Raw genomic sequence first — 14,823 nt, forward strand, 5'->3', positions numbered from 1 at the left:
AGTACGGCAGCAACCTTTTGGTTACTGGCCCAACACGCTTAACCACTAATTTACCTGCCGCCCCTATGATCAGTAAACTTTTAGATTCCTAATGTTTATATACAGTATACAGTACTTTATACTATACTGCCCGATTGGGATAAGTCCTGCAACCTAATCCAATCAGAGGCGTTGATCAAAAGACTCGATTCTTTCTTCCTTTACCACACAGAATCTTCATCTATGCATGACGGTACACTGCTATTGTACTCTCTTTTCCTTTCCTGTGTATCTTATCTAGATTTCCACCCTTTCCTTTTATCTATGTGTTCTCATACAGCTGTATCTGTGCTTCTCTGTCCTTGCTTCCCCTCACTGCTTACTCACCTGTTTCGGTGGTTTTATCACCCTTTTGCCGCCAGTGTAACAAAATGCATTATGTTTTATATCTACATCTAATGTTACCATCCTGCTCCTTTGGAGATAATAGGAGCTCTCTTTATGCATGGCTTACTTCAATGTCAACTTCCTGCCTCTGTGAATAGCCGACACGAGAGGGTGAAGTAGAGCTGAGAGAATGAAGTCTTGGATGTAAAACCACAGATACCTCGTCGTGGGGGCGAATAGAGGCGCGAGGGGAGAGACATTACAGATTTCACACCCCTCCTGCTATCGCCCCCTCCAGATCTTAAGATTGCATCTCGCTGTTCCCCTTTGATCTGATCTGCCAGGTAGCTCCACCTGTATGGCATTCATATTAGGAAGTCCTCCGTTCTCAGACTTCCTAATGTGGATGCTGTACAGCTGAGAGAGTAAATCTCTACAGGCGAAACCTAACCAGTAACCATCCCTTTGTACGGTTACCCCACACAGCACGTCTACATCTACTGAAAAACTGTAGGTTGTACACTAATACTAAAGCTTGTCTGCTGGAAAATGAACACTCTTATTGTATACTCTTGTCTTATTTTACCTAACTCTTTCATCAAAATAACAGTTGTCTTTAATCCTATGGCAAATGTGTTAAAACATAATGAAGCTAACTTTTGTCTGTGTTTGTGCGGTGTTTTTACCTGGAAACAGAGATTCCCGTTGTTCCTCCGACAACCACAGCCAGCAGTACAGAGCAGCCAGCAGGTGAGTGGCTCCAGTCTCAGTCCTTATCTCTCTGCTTGTGTGATCCTAATTCCTCTGCAAGATGGGATTATCAGAACATATTCTTGAGACTTATTTGTTGATATCAAACTGTTTAAATGCCACTGGCTACACCTGTGGCTACCCATAATGCCTGTAGCTAGGATTTGGTTTACAGTGTGTATTTAAGCTGAACAGAAAACAGAAAGAACCGCTCTCCCTCTCTTCCATCCCCACCCCTTCTAACTAAACATTTCCTTCACGTGAAATGTTAGTTAGAACGAGTACAGTTTAAATTGGATCCCAGTTGCCTCCCCCCTCGCTGGAAGTTCATAAATATTAAATCAATTAGCCGTTGCCTTGGGATGTAGCTCCTTTAATCTTACACTCTTCATCCAATTAACTGTGTAACTGGAACACAGTGGGGTGTAACAGGAACGCAGTGGGGTGTTGGCACGGCAACGCTCTGGGCCACGATATTGTTGATCTGTTGATTTTGTCTCTCTCTCTCTAAGAGGAAACGAGAGGGAATATGGTAGAGAGGAAAATAAAGGAATTTGGGGTTCTGGCGCTAATCAGGGAAGCAAGCTTTTTTCTCAAATTCAGGAGAGAGGATACAGTAGCTCGTTCAGAGGGAAATTCTTCCAAATTATACAGCGTGCATCACTCTCCCACCAGCTACTGTCAAAACACAGCAGTACTGTGTATATATAATTGAATGGACTACTTCCTTAGTTAAATCTTGTTAATTAACATGGAGATTAAATGGAATTTGATGGCACTTTTATATAAACACCTGTTAAACTTGAATTTTAAGCCAGAGACATGGTATGTGATATAAACTATTCAGGAAAGAATGTAAAGAACCGCTTTACAAATGAGCAAAGATGACAATGAAGATTTGTCACGAGTTAGTCAACACAATAACCTGTCAGGGGGCAACGCAGGCCACATACTTCTCCTTTGCCCCCAGCTTGTGGAAAAGTGTGGTCATAGCGGTGTTCCTCTCTCAGACAGCGAGAGGAATCGTAGCGTGCGAGAACGCCTGGCAGCTGTTCTCAGACCTCTACTGCTGTTCTGACAGATCAGATTGACAGGGAAGTGAGGGTACTGCTGGTGTCGGGGAGTAAAGCCCCCCCCCCCTCCTTTTTTTCTCTTTCCATCACTCCTCTTCTCTCCCTGTTTCATGCTTTTTTTTTGTAATATCACCAAATCAATACAACAGGTGTTGACCTTACCGTGAAATACTTACTTACAAGCCCTTAACCAACAACACAGTTTTAAGAAAAGAGAGTTAAGAAAATATTGACTAAATAAAACTAAAGGAAAAATGTAACACAATAAAATAACAATAATAAAGCTATATACAGGGGGTACCGGTACCAAGTCAATGTGTGGCGGTACAGGTTATCGAGGTAAAAGGACTATGCATAGATAATAAACAGCGAGTAGCAGCAGTCCGGGTGGCCATTTGATTAATTGTTCAGCAGTCTTATTGCTTGGGGGTAGAAGCTGTTAACTTCTTATGGGCAGGTGGGATGGTAGAGTCCCACCTGGCCAACATCCTGTGAAATTGCAGAGCTAGAAATTCAAACTACAGAATTATAAATATTTAACTTTCATAAAATCACAAATGTAATACATCAAAATAAAGCTTAACTTCTTGTTAATCCAGCCGCTGTGTCAGATTTCAAAAAGGCTTTACGGTGAAAGTTACTAATAAACTTTTCCAAACAAGTCAAACAACGTTTATAATCAAACCTTAGGTACCCTAATACGTAAATAAATGATACAATTTAAGATGGAGAATCGTTATTGTCTTTACCGGAGAAAAATACCAAAGAACGTGCTCTCTTCCACGTGCTTGGAAACACTACAGCCAAAATGGGAGCCACCTAGAAAAACTACAATTTCTGGCTCATTTTTCCAAAAACCAGCATGAAACTCTTTCTAAAGACTGTTGACATCTAGTGGAAGCCCTAGGAACTGCAATATGGGAGGATTTCGTCTTATAATAAAAGTGACAGCCATTGAAAACAGTGGTAGGCTGAAATTATTTTTTGGGGGGATGGTTTGTCCTCGGGGTTTCGCTTGCCATATCAGTTCTGTTATACTCACAGACATTATTTTTGCAGTTTTAGAAACTTTAGAGTGTTTTCTAACCAAATCTACCAACTATATGCATATCCTAGCTTCTGGGCCTGAGTAACAGGCAGTTTACTTTGGGCACGCTTTTCATTCGGACGTGAAAATACTGCCCCCTACCCAAGAGAGGTTAAGGAGCCTTTTGGTCCTAGACTTTGCTCTCCGGCACCGCTTGCCATGCGGTAGCAGAGAGAACAGTCTATGACAATTTTTGGGGCCTTCCTTTTTGGGGCCTTCCTGCACATGTGACAGGCTGGTAGAAATGAGGTAAAACGGATTTAAGTTTGCTTGCATTAAAGTCCCTGGCCACTGGGACTTTCTGAATGCAAATTTTCTTGTTTGCTTATGGCCTTATACAGCTCGTTGAGTGTGGTCTTAGTGCCAGGTTCGGTTTGTGGTGGTAAATAGACAGCCACGAAAAATATAGTTTCGTCTACAGCTTATCATGAGGTACTCTACCTCTGGCGAGCAATACCTCAAGACTACCTTAATATTAGACATTGCGCACCAGCTGTTATTGACAAATAGACACACCCCCACCCCTCGTCTTACCGGACAAAGCTGTTCTGTCCTGCTGATGCATGGAAAACCCAGCCAACTGTATATTATCCATGTCATTGTTCAGCCATGACTCGGTGAAACATAAGATATTACCGTTTGTAATATCCCATGGGTAGGATAGTTTCAAACAGAGCTCATCCAGTTTATTCTCCAGTGATTGCATGTTGGCGAATAGAACGGATAGTAAAGGCGGGTTACCTACTCACCGACGTATTCTCACAAGCCAACCCGATCTGCTCCCCCTGTATTTCCTTATTTTCTTCATGCGAATGACGGGGATTTGGCCCTTGTCTGGGAGCAACATAATATCCTTCACATCAGACTCATTAAACACAACATATTTGTGCAGTTTGAGGTTTGTAACTGCTGTTCTGATATCCAGAAGCTCTTTTAGGTCATAAGAGACAGTAGCATCAACATTATGTACAAAATAAGTTAAACTATGTGAAAAAAACACACAAAATAGCACAATTGGTCAGGAGCCCGTAAAACGGCAGCCATTCCTTTTTCCCCCTCATGGGTAGTATTTCAAGTTGGTTCCTCCTGCTTCTCTCTTTCCATCTTGTCTAGGTAGGTTTAAAGGTAGACTCTCCTCTTCTGTTCTCCTCTCATCTTTTCCTCTGTTCCATGCTTTTTTCTCTTAATAACACTAAGGGGGTGATGTGTGAGTTTGGTTTTTTTGGCACGGTCTGTCATTGTTGGTGTGAACACATTACTTTCCCTTATGGAGTGTGTTTGTGGTTGAGTGGGGGAAGAAAAGTAGGTGTTTTTCCCTGGCTGAACTAAACAAACTGTGGGTTCTCATTTGTTGTATCCTGAACAGTGAACACAGAGGTTTTCAAAAGGCAAGGGAATCCCTGGCTGGTCAAGAACTCTCGATTTTCGACATCGCTTGATAATTCGCCATAGTTCTCGCCAGTTCCGTCGTCCCTGGTTCTCTGCATTTGAGTGAGCATTAAGGCGTAGGTGTTCTTGCGGAATAGGAGCTAAAGAGCTCCCGTTATAATCCTATTGACTAACCTGTGTCATCGGACCAATGTAAACATCATTATAGAGGAAACCTGACCCCGTAACTCCGTATAACGTAATCACCTGGGGGAATTCCTGTACATACAACTTGAATGGGGCGACATACTATGAACAGTCTATAGAAATGGGAGATGTTGAAATCAAGCAGATTGGTAGGGCACTTTGACTGACAGATTGTATCGGTCACGTCAGATTCCTGGGTAGACGGACAGAGGGCGGGACCACCCAGGCTTCCAAACCAGAGGATGCATAGCTTCATACATTACTGGGTCTGAACTGAGCCAACCACTGGATGGCTTAGTACGTGGACAAATGGGATCTCATCCAATACATGATTGGTGACAGATGTGGTTGTTCTTATCAGGGCTACCTCACCACCAGTCCCCCAAATGAGTGCCTATGTCGTTAGTGAAGCATATATATATACACTGAAAAAATATATAACATGCAACAATTTCAAAGATTTTACTGAGTTACAGTTCATATAACAAAATCAGTGAATTGAAATAAATTAATTAGGCCCTAATCTATGGATTTCACATGACTGGGAATACAGATATGTATCTGTTGGTCACATACACCTTAAAAAAAAGGTAAGGGCATGGATCAGAAAACCAGTCAGTATCTGGTGTGACCACCATTTGCCTCATGCAGCGCAACACATCTCCTTCTCATAGAGTTGACCAGGCGGTTGATGGTGGTCTGTCGATTGTTGTCCCACTCCTCTTCAACGGCTGTGTGAAGTTGCTGGATATTGCCGGAAACTGTAATACATTGTTGTACACGTCGATCCAGAGCATCCCAAACATGGTCAATGGGTGACATGTCTGGTGAGTATGCAGGCCATGGAAGAACTGGGACATTTACAGCTTTAAGGAATTGTGTACAGACCCTTGCGACATGGGGCTGTGCATTATCATGCTGAAACACGAGGTGATGGTGGCGGATGAATGGCACGTCAATGGGCCTTAGGATCTCATCTCTCGGCATTCAAATTGCCATCGATAAAATCTCAGACGATGCCGCAGGTGAAGAAGCCGAATGTTACATGTGGTCTGCAGTTGTGAGGCCGGTTGGAAGTATTACCAAATTCTCTAAAATGACGTTGGAGGCAGCTTATGGTAGAGAAATGAACATTAAATTCTCTGGCAACAGCTCTGGTGGACATTCCTGCACTCAGCATGCCAATTGCACGCTCTCAAAACTTGCAACATCTGTGGCATTGTGTTGTGTGACAAAACTGAGTGGCCTTTTATTGTCCCCAGCACAAGGTGCACCTGTGTAATGATCATGCTGCTTAATCAGCTTCTTGATATGCCACACCTGTCAGGTGGATGGATTATCTTGGCAGAGGAGAAATTCTCACTAACAGGGATGTAAAGAAATTTTGTGCACACAATTTGAGACAGATAAGCTTTTTGTGCATATGAAACATTTCTGAAATATTTTATTTCAGCTCATGAAACCAACACTTTACATGTTGCGTTTATATTTTTGTTCAGTAGAGGGAGAGAGAGAGAGATGTGCAGATATATACATTGTTTTATCTAGATAGAGAGACTTTAAGTGATGAGTCATGACATTATTACTACTTTGGTTTGTAAGGTAGGACTAAAGGAAAAGAATAGGAACCGGCATGCTTGGGGTGGGCTGATTATAGGAGAGGCTGGACAGCTGTGCAGCAGGTGCCTCCCCCCTACCTCAACCCCATCGGACTCGGTTGAGGGAAGTGGGGGGGGTATTCATTTGTCTCCAGCGACGTGTTCTGGGTTCCCCACCTCCCCGAGCACATGGAGGGGTGGAATGCATGGCGAATACCTCGGAAGGCAAGGCCCAGACAAAACACATATTGTGCGGTTAGGTCACGGATAGTGTGAGTAGTCTCTCCCCCTTGGTCGTCGCCTGACAGAGATGTCTGTAGAGCAACGGAATGTGAAGGAGATTATAACAGCTGAGCTGACCACCATGATATCAACCAGTGACCACAACCAGGGTGGTATTCATTAGGCACGAAATGGAAGAAAACAGTCAGAACCGTTATAAAACGGGGAGTTACTGTCGAAAGTCGTCCAATGAGAAGCACTCGTTTTCTGTTACAAAACGTTTCGGGACGGTGTGCCATTATGAACATGATCCAGGATATGGGCCACAATGATGATGATGAAAATGATGGCTGGAAGGGTTCAGGATTTGCGGTGAGACCCTCCCTGGATATTTGGGACATGAGTCTCTCTCTAGGTCCCACGCTACACACCCTGTTAATACTCTCTGCTGCCTCACTGGGCTTTAGTGTTGTGTCATGGGATTTTATTACCTGCTCCGAGTTTAATATGAGAGAGAGGAGAGAGAGAAATAGTGACCCGAGAGTGAGGGAGAGAAAGAGAACGGGGAGAAAATAGCATTGTAATAGCATTGTATCAGCGTGTCATCATCATCATCGATGCTAAACTCACAATATGATTTATGGCTTGGCAATCTCAGCCTGGGTCTCACAACATGAACACATTGGCATCAGCCTGCACGTTGGGATAGAGCCAGCATCATTGCCCACTGACTCCACTGAAACTCAATTGCAGTAATAGGGATGACCACACTCTTGTTTTCAGATTGGTTCCACAGAACATGCCGCCCAAAACAAACAACCCACAAAACCATCATGTCGTGAATCAGAAATAGACGCTTTCGCTCTCTGTTGTTTTCCAGCTCTGTCGCTCACTGGGATCGAAAACACAACTTTTCCCTTACTTTAGAATGAATGAAAAAGAGAGAGAGGCTGTGTCCGAAATCTGTCTTGCCTACTATTTACTAAAACTGCATGCTGTGTCCTAACCATACCACATACTATTTAGAATGTACTGTTTAGTAAAAATCTATTCAATAAGCAACAAATATCACCATACTGGACTCACCCATACTGAGAATACGTCATCTGATGTACAACTGCACCGTTTCCCGCCATTCTATCATTATGGTGCAGCACGTCTCACCATCAGCTGCTGTCAAACACGCCTGGATCTGAAAAGAGGATTCTCTTCCTCAATAGCAGCGAAATTGTAGTAGATGAAAGCCGAACCGAGTATGACATGACATTTAAAGCATACTATTTTAATTAAACATACTATAAAAACGGTCTATTTTCACATACCAAAAATGCCTACTGTTATGGGTATTTGGACACGGCCAGTGTTGTGTTCGAGACCACCTAAAGTGAGACCGATTCAAGACCAAGACAGGAGCAAATCGAGTCCGAGGCTGGAGGGGGGCGAGACCGAGTCAAGACCTAGACCTAGACCAGTAATTGTGTCATATCGCCACGATAAGAGTTCAAAATGTTCTGTGTTCAAATTTCAGAAGAACAGTTTGTTTTTCCTTACACAGAGACAAGACCGAGACACTCAATATTTGGTCTCGAGACTGGTCTCAAGTACTACAACACTGGACACGGCCAGAGAGAAGAAAGAAATGAAGAAACAAAGAAAAAGAGAAAGAAAACAATGAAGAAAACGCCCTCTCTTTGGACAGGGTCCAGCCCTACTGCTATGGTTCCAGCAGCCCAGCAGCCCAGGCACTGTGGCTATAATCTAATTACATGCTTTATTTGCCACAATTTGTTTCTCAATCAGTCTTGTTCAGGGAGAAGAAAGACGTAGGGAGGAGAAAGGCCTCCCCCATGCCCCTATTTACACCTCTTTGTTCCAGCTAAGCAGGTCCCTGTCACTGGGTCCTGTCTAGGTCTTTGCTCTACTTTTATCCACGTAGATAAAAGTCTGAAAAATGTGCCTAGGACTTAAAAGACTGTAAACTCCTGTGTAGAGGGTGTCAATCAATCTCTCCCACTGCTAAAGAAGCACTGACACATCCAGGCGGCAAAGGAGCGTCTCTCAGCGTTTCTCCTTCCTCGCTCAAACAACTGAGAAACAAAGGGAACTACACCTCCCAGTAAGAGAGCGTAGAGAGGAGATGGAGAGAGGAGATGGAGAGAGGAGGCGCAGAGGGGAGGTACATAGAGCTCAGCGCCCCTGGACTAATTCCACTTCCCCTGACTAGAGTGTCCCACACAAAGGGTACATTTGTCCTCGCGGTGGGGGACTGCCTGGTCCTGTATGGGGATCTGGGGGTGCTCGTCTCAGGAGTACACTAATGGCCAACGAGAGCTATCAAAGGAAAGTATCATGATGCCATCAAGGGGGTTTATGGGAAAACAAAAGCAGCCTTTTCCACGGACCCGGGTCATCATTTACATGGGAATCAGGCGCCGCTCTGCCTAGTATAGACTCCTCAATTTCATCTACTGTGCCATTTCTTCCCCTCACAACTACCTTCTCGAACCCCATCAGCTGAGACGATTTTGGGTTTACTTGAAACCCCTCACCCCGCCAACCAGCTTCGTCCTCTTCTAGTGTCCCCCCCCAGCCACTCTCCCGCCCTCCTCTACTTTGGGTGCATTTTTCCTCGTTTCAGCGTTACCCAGGCAACCTCATTCACCCAGAATATAAAGGGAAGTATAAGGCAGGCATGGAGCAAGGACCTGGTCACAACAATGAAGTTTGTTCATATTCAGGCTGGCTGAAAGGTCTTATCCTTCCTCATACCAGCCCATCACCCCCTCCTCTACTCATCCTTCCCTCTCACTCCCTCTCTCTCTCTCCCTTCATCTCTCACTTTGTGAAAAGATAGCACTATTAAAACTTTTTCAGAGGAGAGTTTAGAGGGAACTGTGCCGATACAGTACTCTGGATCCAATGTGTGTCAGTTAGAGAGGGAAAGAAGAAAAATGTGGAGTGAATAAAGGGGAACAAATGATTTTAATTTAACGTTTGGCCTCGCGTCATACACTCTTTACTGAAGGTGACTGGCTGTGTGACAGCGCAGCGTGGGGCAATCAGGAAAGCCACGGTACCTTTTTTGTCAAGGTTAACTCAGAGAAGTGAGCTGTGTGGATATACACTTAAAGTCCCAGTAATCCATCACAAACCTGTACCCTTTTCACATTACCTAACCAAACCGAGTTAAGGCAAGCAGTACTAGGCTGGCCTGATGCATCTACCATAGTTGCTGAAACTGTGGTGGAATAAACTAAATATCTGAGCCAGCACAGTACAGTTCAGGGGCCTCATTTATAAATGTTGTGTACATATAAAATATACCCCTAAACATGCGTGCACCCATTTTCCCGCAAAAGTTGCCATTTATAAAAACGTAACAAACTTTTCTAGTGGTTGAAGTATTGTATTGCAAACATGCAAGTATTGTGTGCAGAATTGGGGATATGATATGACATTTCTCCCCAAAACCCCCACAATAAAACTGGAAAAAATAACACCAACATGCTGCCATTTGCCATTAGTGAGAAGAGTGAAAATCAATGTATTTTACATTTTGGAATCTGAAATAATTTGACATACAGTACCAGAAAGTAGTCATACCCCTTGACTTATTCCACATTTGTTGTGTTAAAGCCTGAATTCAAAATGGATTAAATAAATACAAAAATCAACCATCTACACACAATACGCCATGATTAAAGTGAAAACATGTTTTTAGAATTTTTTGCAAATGTATTAAATTAAATACAGAAATAACTAAATTACTTAAGTACTCACACCCCTGAGTCAATACATGTTAGAATCCCCTTTGGCAGTGATTACAGCTGTGAGACTTTCTGGGTAAGAGCTTTGCACACCTGGATTGTACAATATTTGCCTATTATTCTTTAAAAAAATATCATGTTGGTTGTTGATCATTGCTAGACAGCCATTTTCAAGTCTTGCCATAGATTTTCAAGCCGATTTAAGTCAAAACTGTAACTAGGCCACTCAGGAACATTCAATGTCGTCTTAGTAAGCAACTGTCTTATTTTATTGTCATTCTGTTGGATAGCAGACTGAACCAGGTATTCCGTTAGGATTTTGCCTGTGCTTAGCTCTATTCCGTTTCTTTTAATCCTAAAAAAAAAACTCTAGTCCTTGCCGATAACAACCATACCCATAACATGATGCAGCAACCACCATGCTTGAAAATATGAAGAGTGGTACTCAGTGATGTGTTGGAAATGCCCTAAACATAACAATTTGTATTCAGGACAAAAAGTGAATTTCATTGCCACATTTTTTGTAGTATTACTTTTGTGACTTGTTGCATACAGGATGCATGTTTTGTAATATTTGTATTCTCTACAGGCTTCCTTCTTTTCACTCTGTCATTTAGATTAGTATTGTGGAGTAACTACATCCTCCGTTTTCTGCTATCACAGCCATTAAACTTTGTAGCTGTTTTGAAGTCATGGTGAAATCCTTGAGTTTCCTCCCTCTCCGGCAAATGAGTTAGGAAGGACGCCTGTATCTTTGTAGTGACTTGGTGTATTGATAGACCATCCAAAGTGTAATTAATAACTTCACCATGCTCAAAGGTATATTCAATGTCTGTTTATTTTATTTCTTTACTCATCTACCAATGTGCACCCTTCTTTGCAAGGCATTGGAAAACCTCCCTGGTCTTTGTGGTTGAATCTGTGTATGAAATGTACTATTCGACTGAGGGACCTTAAAGATAATTGTATGTGTGGGGTACAAAGATGAGGTAGTCATTCAAAAATAATGTTAAACATTATTATTGGACAGAGTGAGTCCGTGCAATTTATTATATGACTTGTTAATCACATTTTTACTCCTGAACTTATGTAGGCTTGCCATAACAAAGGAGTTGAATACTTATTGACTCAAGACATTTCAGCTTTTCATTTTTTATTAATTTGTAAACATTTCTAAAAACACAATTCCACTTTGACATTGAGGTATTGCGTGTAGGCCAGTGATATAGAATATCAATTAAATCAATTTTAAATTCAGGCTGTAACACAACAAAATGTGAACAAATTCAAGGGGTGTGAATACTTTCTTTAGGAATCTATTTCCTGTTTGTTTTATTTTCATAACCGCTGCAGAATAAATTCCTCCTATTTTCTAGCCATGATCGGCTACTTTGTATGGCTACTTCGGGAAAATGAACCGAAGTAGCCATACAACAAATAACAATGCATCTCTCATTTAATTGGGCCTAGTAGCCTAAATAGATCATCTTTTTTTAAGCTAAACTTGCTTTTTGCCTGAGTAACCTCTGGTGGCAGAGCATTCGATGATGACATGGCTCTATACATACTGTACAGTACCTAGCCTAAATAGATAGGCCTTGACTTTTTAAACATTTTGTTACGTTACAGCCTTATTCTAAAATGTATTAAATCGTTTTCCCCCCCAATTCAATCTACACACAATACCCCGTAATGACAAAGCAAAAACACTTTTTGCTAATTTATAAAACTTTAAAAACTGAAATATCACATTTACATAAGTATTCAGACCCTTTACTCAGTACTTTGTTGAAGCACCTTTGGCAGCGATTACAGCATCGAGTCTTCTTGGGTATGACGCTACAAGCTTGGCACACCTGTATTTGGGGAGTTTCTCCCATTCTTCTCTGCAGATCTTCTCAAGCTCTGTCAGGTTGGATGGGGAGCATTGCTGCACAGCTATTTTCAGGCCTCTCCAGAGATGTTCGATCGGGTTCAAGTCCGGGCTCTGGCTGGAACACTCAAGGACATTAGGAGACTGTCCCGAAGCCAGTCCTGCGTTGTCTTAGCTGTGTGCTTAGGGTCGTTGTCCTGTTAGAAGGTGAACCTTCAACCCAGTCTGAGGTCCTGAGCGCTCTGGAGCAGGTTCTCGTCAAGGATCTAACTGTACTTTGCTTCGTTCATCTTTGCCTCAATCCTGACTAGTTTCCCAGTCCCTGCTGCTGAAAAACATCCCCACAGCATGATGCTGCCTTCACCATGCTTCACCGTAGGGATTGTGCCAGGTTTCCTCCAGAAGTGACGATTGGCATTCAAGCCAAAGAGTTCAATCTTGGTTTCATCAGACCAGAGAATCTTGTTTCTCATGGTCTGAGAGTCTTTAGGTGCCTTTTGGCAAACTCCAAGCGAGCTGTCATGTGCCTTTTACTGAGGAGTGGCTTCCGTCTGGGCACTCTAACATAAAGGCCTGATTGGTGGAGTGCTGCAGAGATGGTTGTCCTTCTGGAAGTTTCTTCCATCTCCACAGAGGAACTCTAGAGCTCTGTCAGTGACCATTAGGTTCTTGGTCACCTCCCTGACCAAGGCTCTTCTCCTCCGATTGCTCAGTTTGGCCGGGCGGCCAGCTCTATGAAGAGTGTTGGTGGTTCCAAACTTCTTCCATTTAAGAATGATGGAGGCCACTGTGTTCTTGGGGACCTTCAATGCTGCAGAAATATTGTGGTACCCTTCCCCAGATCTGTGTGGACAATTCCTTCGACACTCATGGCTTGGTTTTTGTTCTGACATGCACTGTCAACTGTGGGACCTTATATAGACAGGTGTGTGCCTTTCCAAATCATGTCCAATCAATTGAATTTCCCACAGGTAGACTCCAATCAAGTTATAGAAACATATCAAGGATGATCAATGGAAACAGGATGCGCCTGAGCTAAATTTCGAGTCTCATAGCGAAGGGGCTGAATATTTATGTAAATAAGGTATTTCTGTTTTTTATTTTTAACAAATTTGCAAACATTTCTAAAAACCTGTTTTCGCTTTGTCATTATGGGGTTATTGTGTGTAGATTGCGTACGATTTTTTTGTATTTAATCCATTTTACTATAACAACAAAAACGTTAACGGGTCTGAATACTTTTTAAATGGTACCCTAGACAATGTTTCAGAATTCACGCCAGTTTGGGGAAAAAGTCAATGCAAAATGTTGTTGAATTCAAACTTCTGCTGACAGGTCCAAATAACATTTCCAGCGTTTTTTCATTCAGAAACTGTCACAATCATTTGCCAAATACAGAATAAATTACTGCAAAAGATTAAAACATTCTGGCAACACCTCCATAAACATTTGATAACATTTCTTTTTGAAACTGCCGTGGCCTAATTCTAATAGTTCCAGATTATACAGTAAATAAATGAGTTTATTGTAACCACAAAAGGTGAGTTATAAGGAGTTATAATGCACGTTCTCGCGCGCTCAGTTTTACGATGGGCTGATTTATAACGGGAAACATGCATATGTATGGCGTGCGCCAAGTTTATAAATATAATTTTTTTAGACGTACGTATTCTTTTCAGAAATTGCATGCAGATATGTATTCTGAAATGTACGCAATGGTTATAAATGAGGCCCATGGCCGGGCCCTAGCTGCGTCAGGTATTTATTTGTTCACTGTGGAGGAGCGGACACCAGAAAAGGCTTTGGCTGACGCTTCATGGGCCGCTAATTTCCTTCCTGACCTCTCTTTGTCGTGGCTATGACCCCCTACCTCCCCTCCTCCCACCAATCACTGGGACCACCACCCCTAGGTTCCCCTATTGCAATAAATGCCAAAGCTTGACACGGCCCTGGGGGGGTCCTGGAGGGGGGGTTTGGGGGGCGAGTTGAAAAGGAATGGGAGTTGGGGTAAGTCGGTGGGGGCCTAGGGGGTGTATAGGTCTTGAAAGTGGGGTTTGGAGGGACAGAGTGGTTGAGTTGACAAGAGAAAATGTTGCACCCCCAAATCAAAACATCTTCCCGTGGCTATGCCAACTCCTTTCTCTTGTGTGTATGTATGTGTGTATATATATATATATATATATATATATATGCTTTATATAAAATAATAAAGCATTGGATGCATCGCTAATTGTATTTGCATAGTGGCATACGTTGAGTAGAGGCGTTTTGAGGATTTCCACATGAGATTTTTTTTGTATGGTAGAAAACATTAGCAGAATCTTTTTTAATACCACACCGAAATGACCAAAATGAGTGGCTACTCTAACACTGACAAACTGAGAGCAATAAAAATGATCTGGTCTTGAATGCAAACAATAGCCCAGGCCAATGAAGAGACATTTATACAATATTAGGAGGAATATATATACATATTGTACATTATTAGGAGGAATATATATATATATATGTA

The 14,823-nt window shown here is 42.4% G+C and overlaps 1 protein-coding gene across 2 annotated transcripts in view; it reads left to right on the forward strand.

Moving 5' to 3' along the window:
- Positions 1-14,823, forward strand: part of LOC120032883 (netrin-1) — an 86,894-nt gene that overhangs the window by 61,451 nt on the left and 10,620 nt on the right. For both annotated transcript variants that reach the window (XM_038979108.1, XM_038979109.1), the window contains one exon: positions 1,063-1,116. In XM_038979108.1, coding sequence (XP_038835036.1) covers positions 1,063-1,116 — 54 coding nt within the window. The remainder of the gene's footprint in view (positions 1-1,062; positions 1,117-14,823) is intronic.

Source organism: Salvelinus namaycush, chromosome 39 (assembly GCF_016432855.1).
Source record: "Salvelinus namaycush isolate Seneca chromosome 39, SaNama_1.0, whole genome shotgun sequence".
Lineage (NCBI taxonomy): Eukaryota > Metazoa > Chordata > Actinopteri > Salmoniformes > Salmonidae > Salvelinus > Salvelinus namaycush.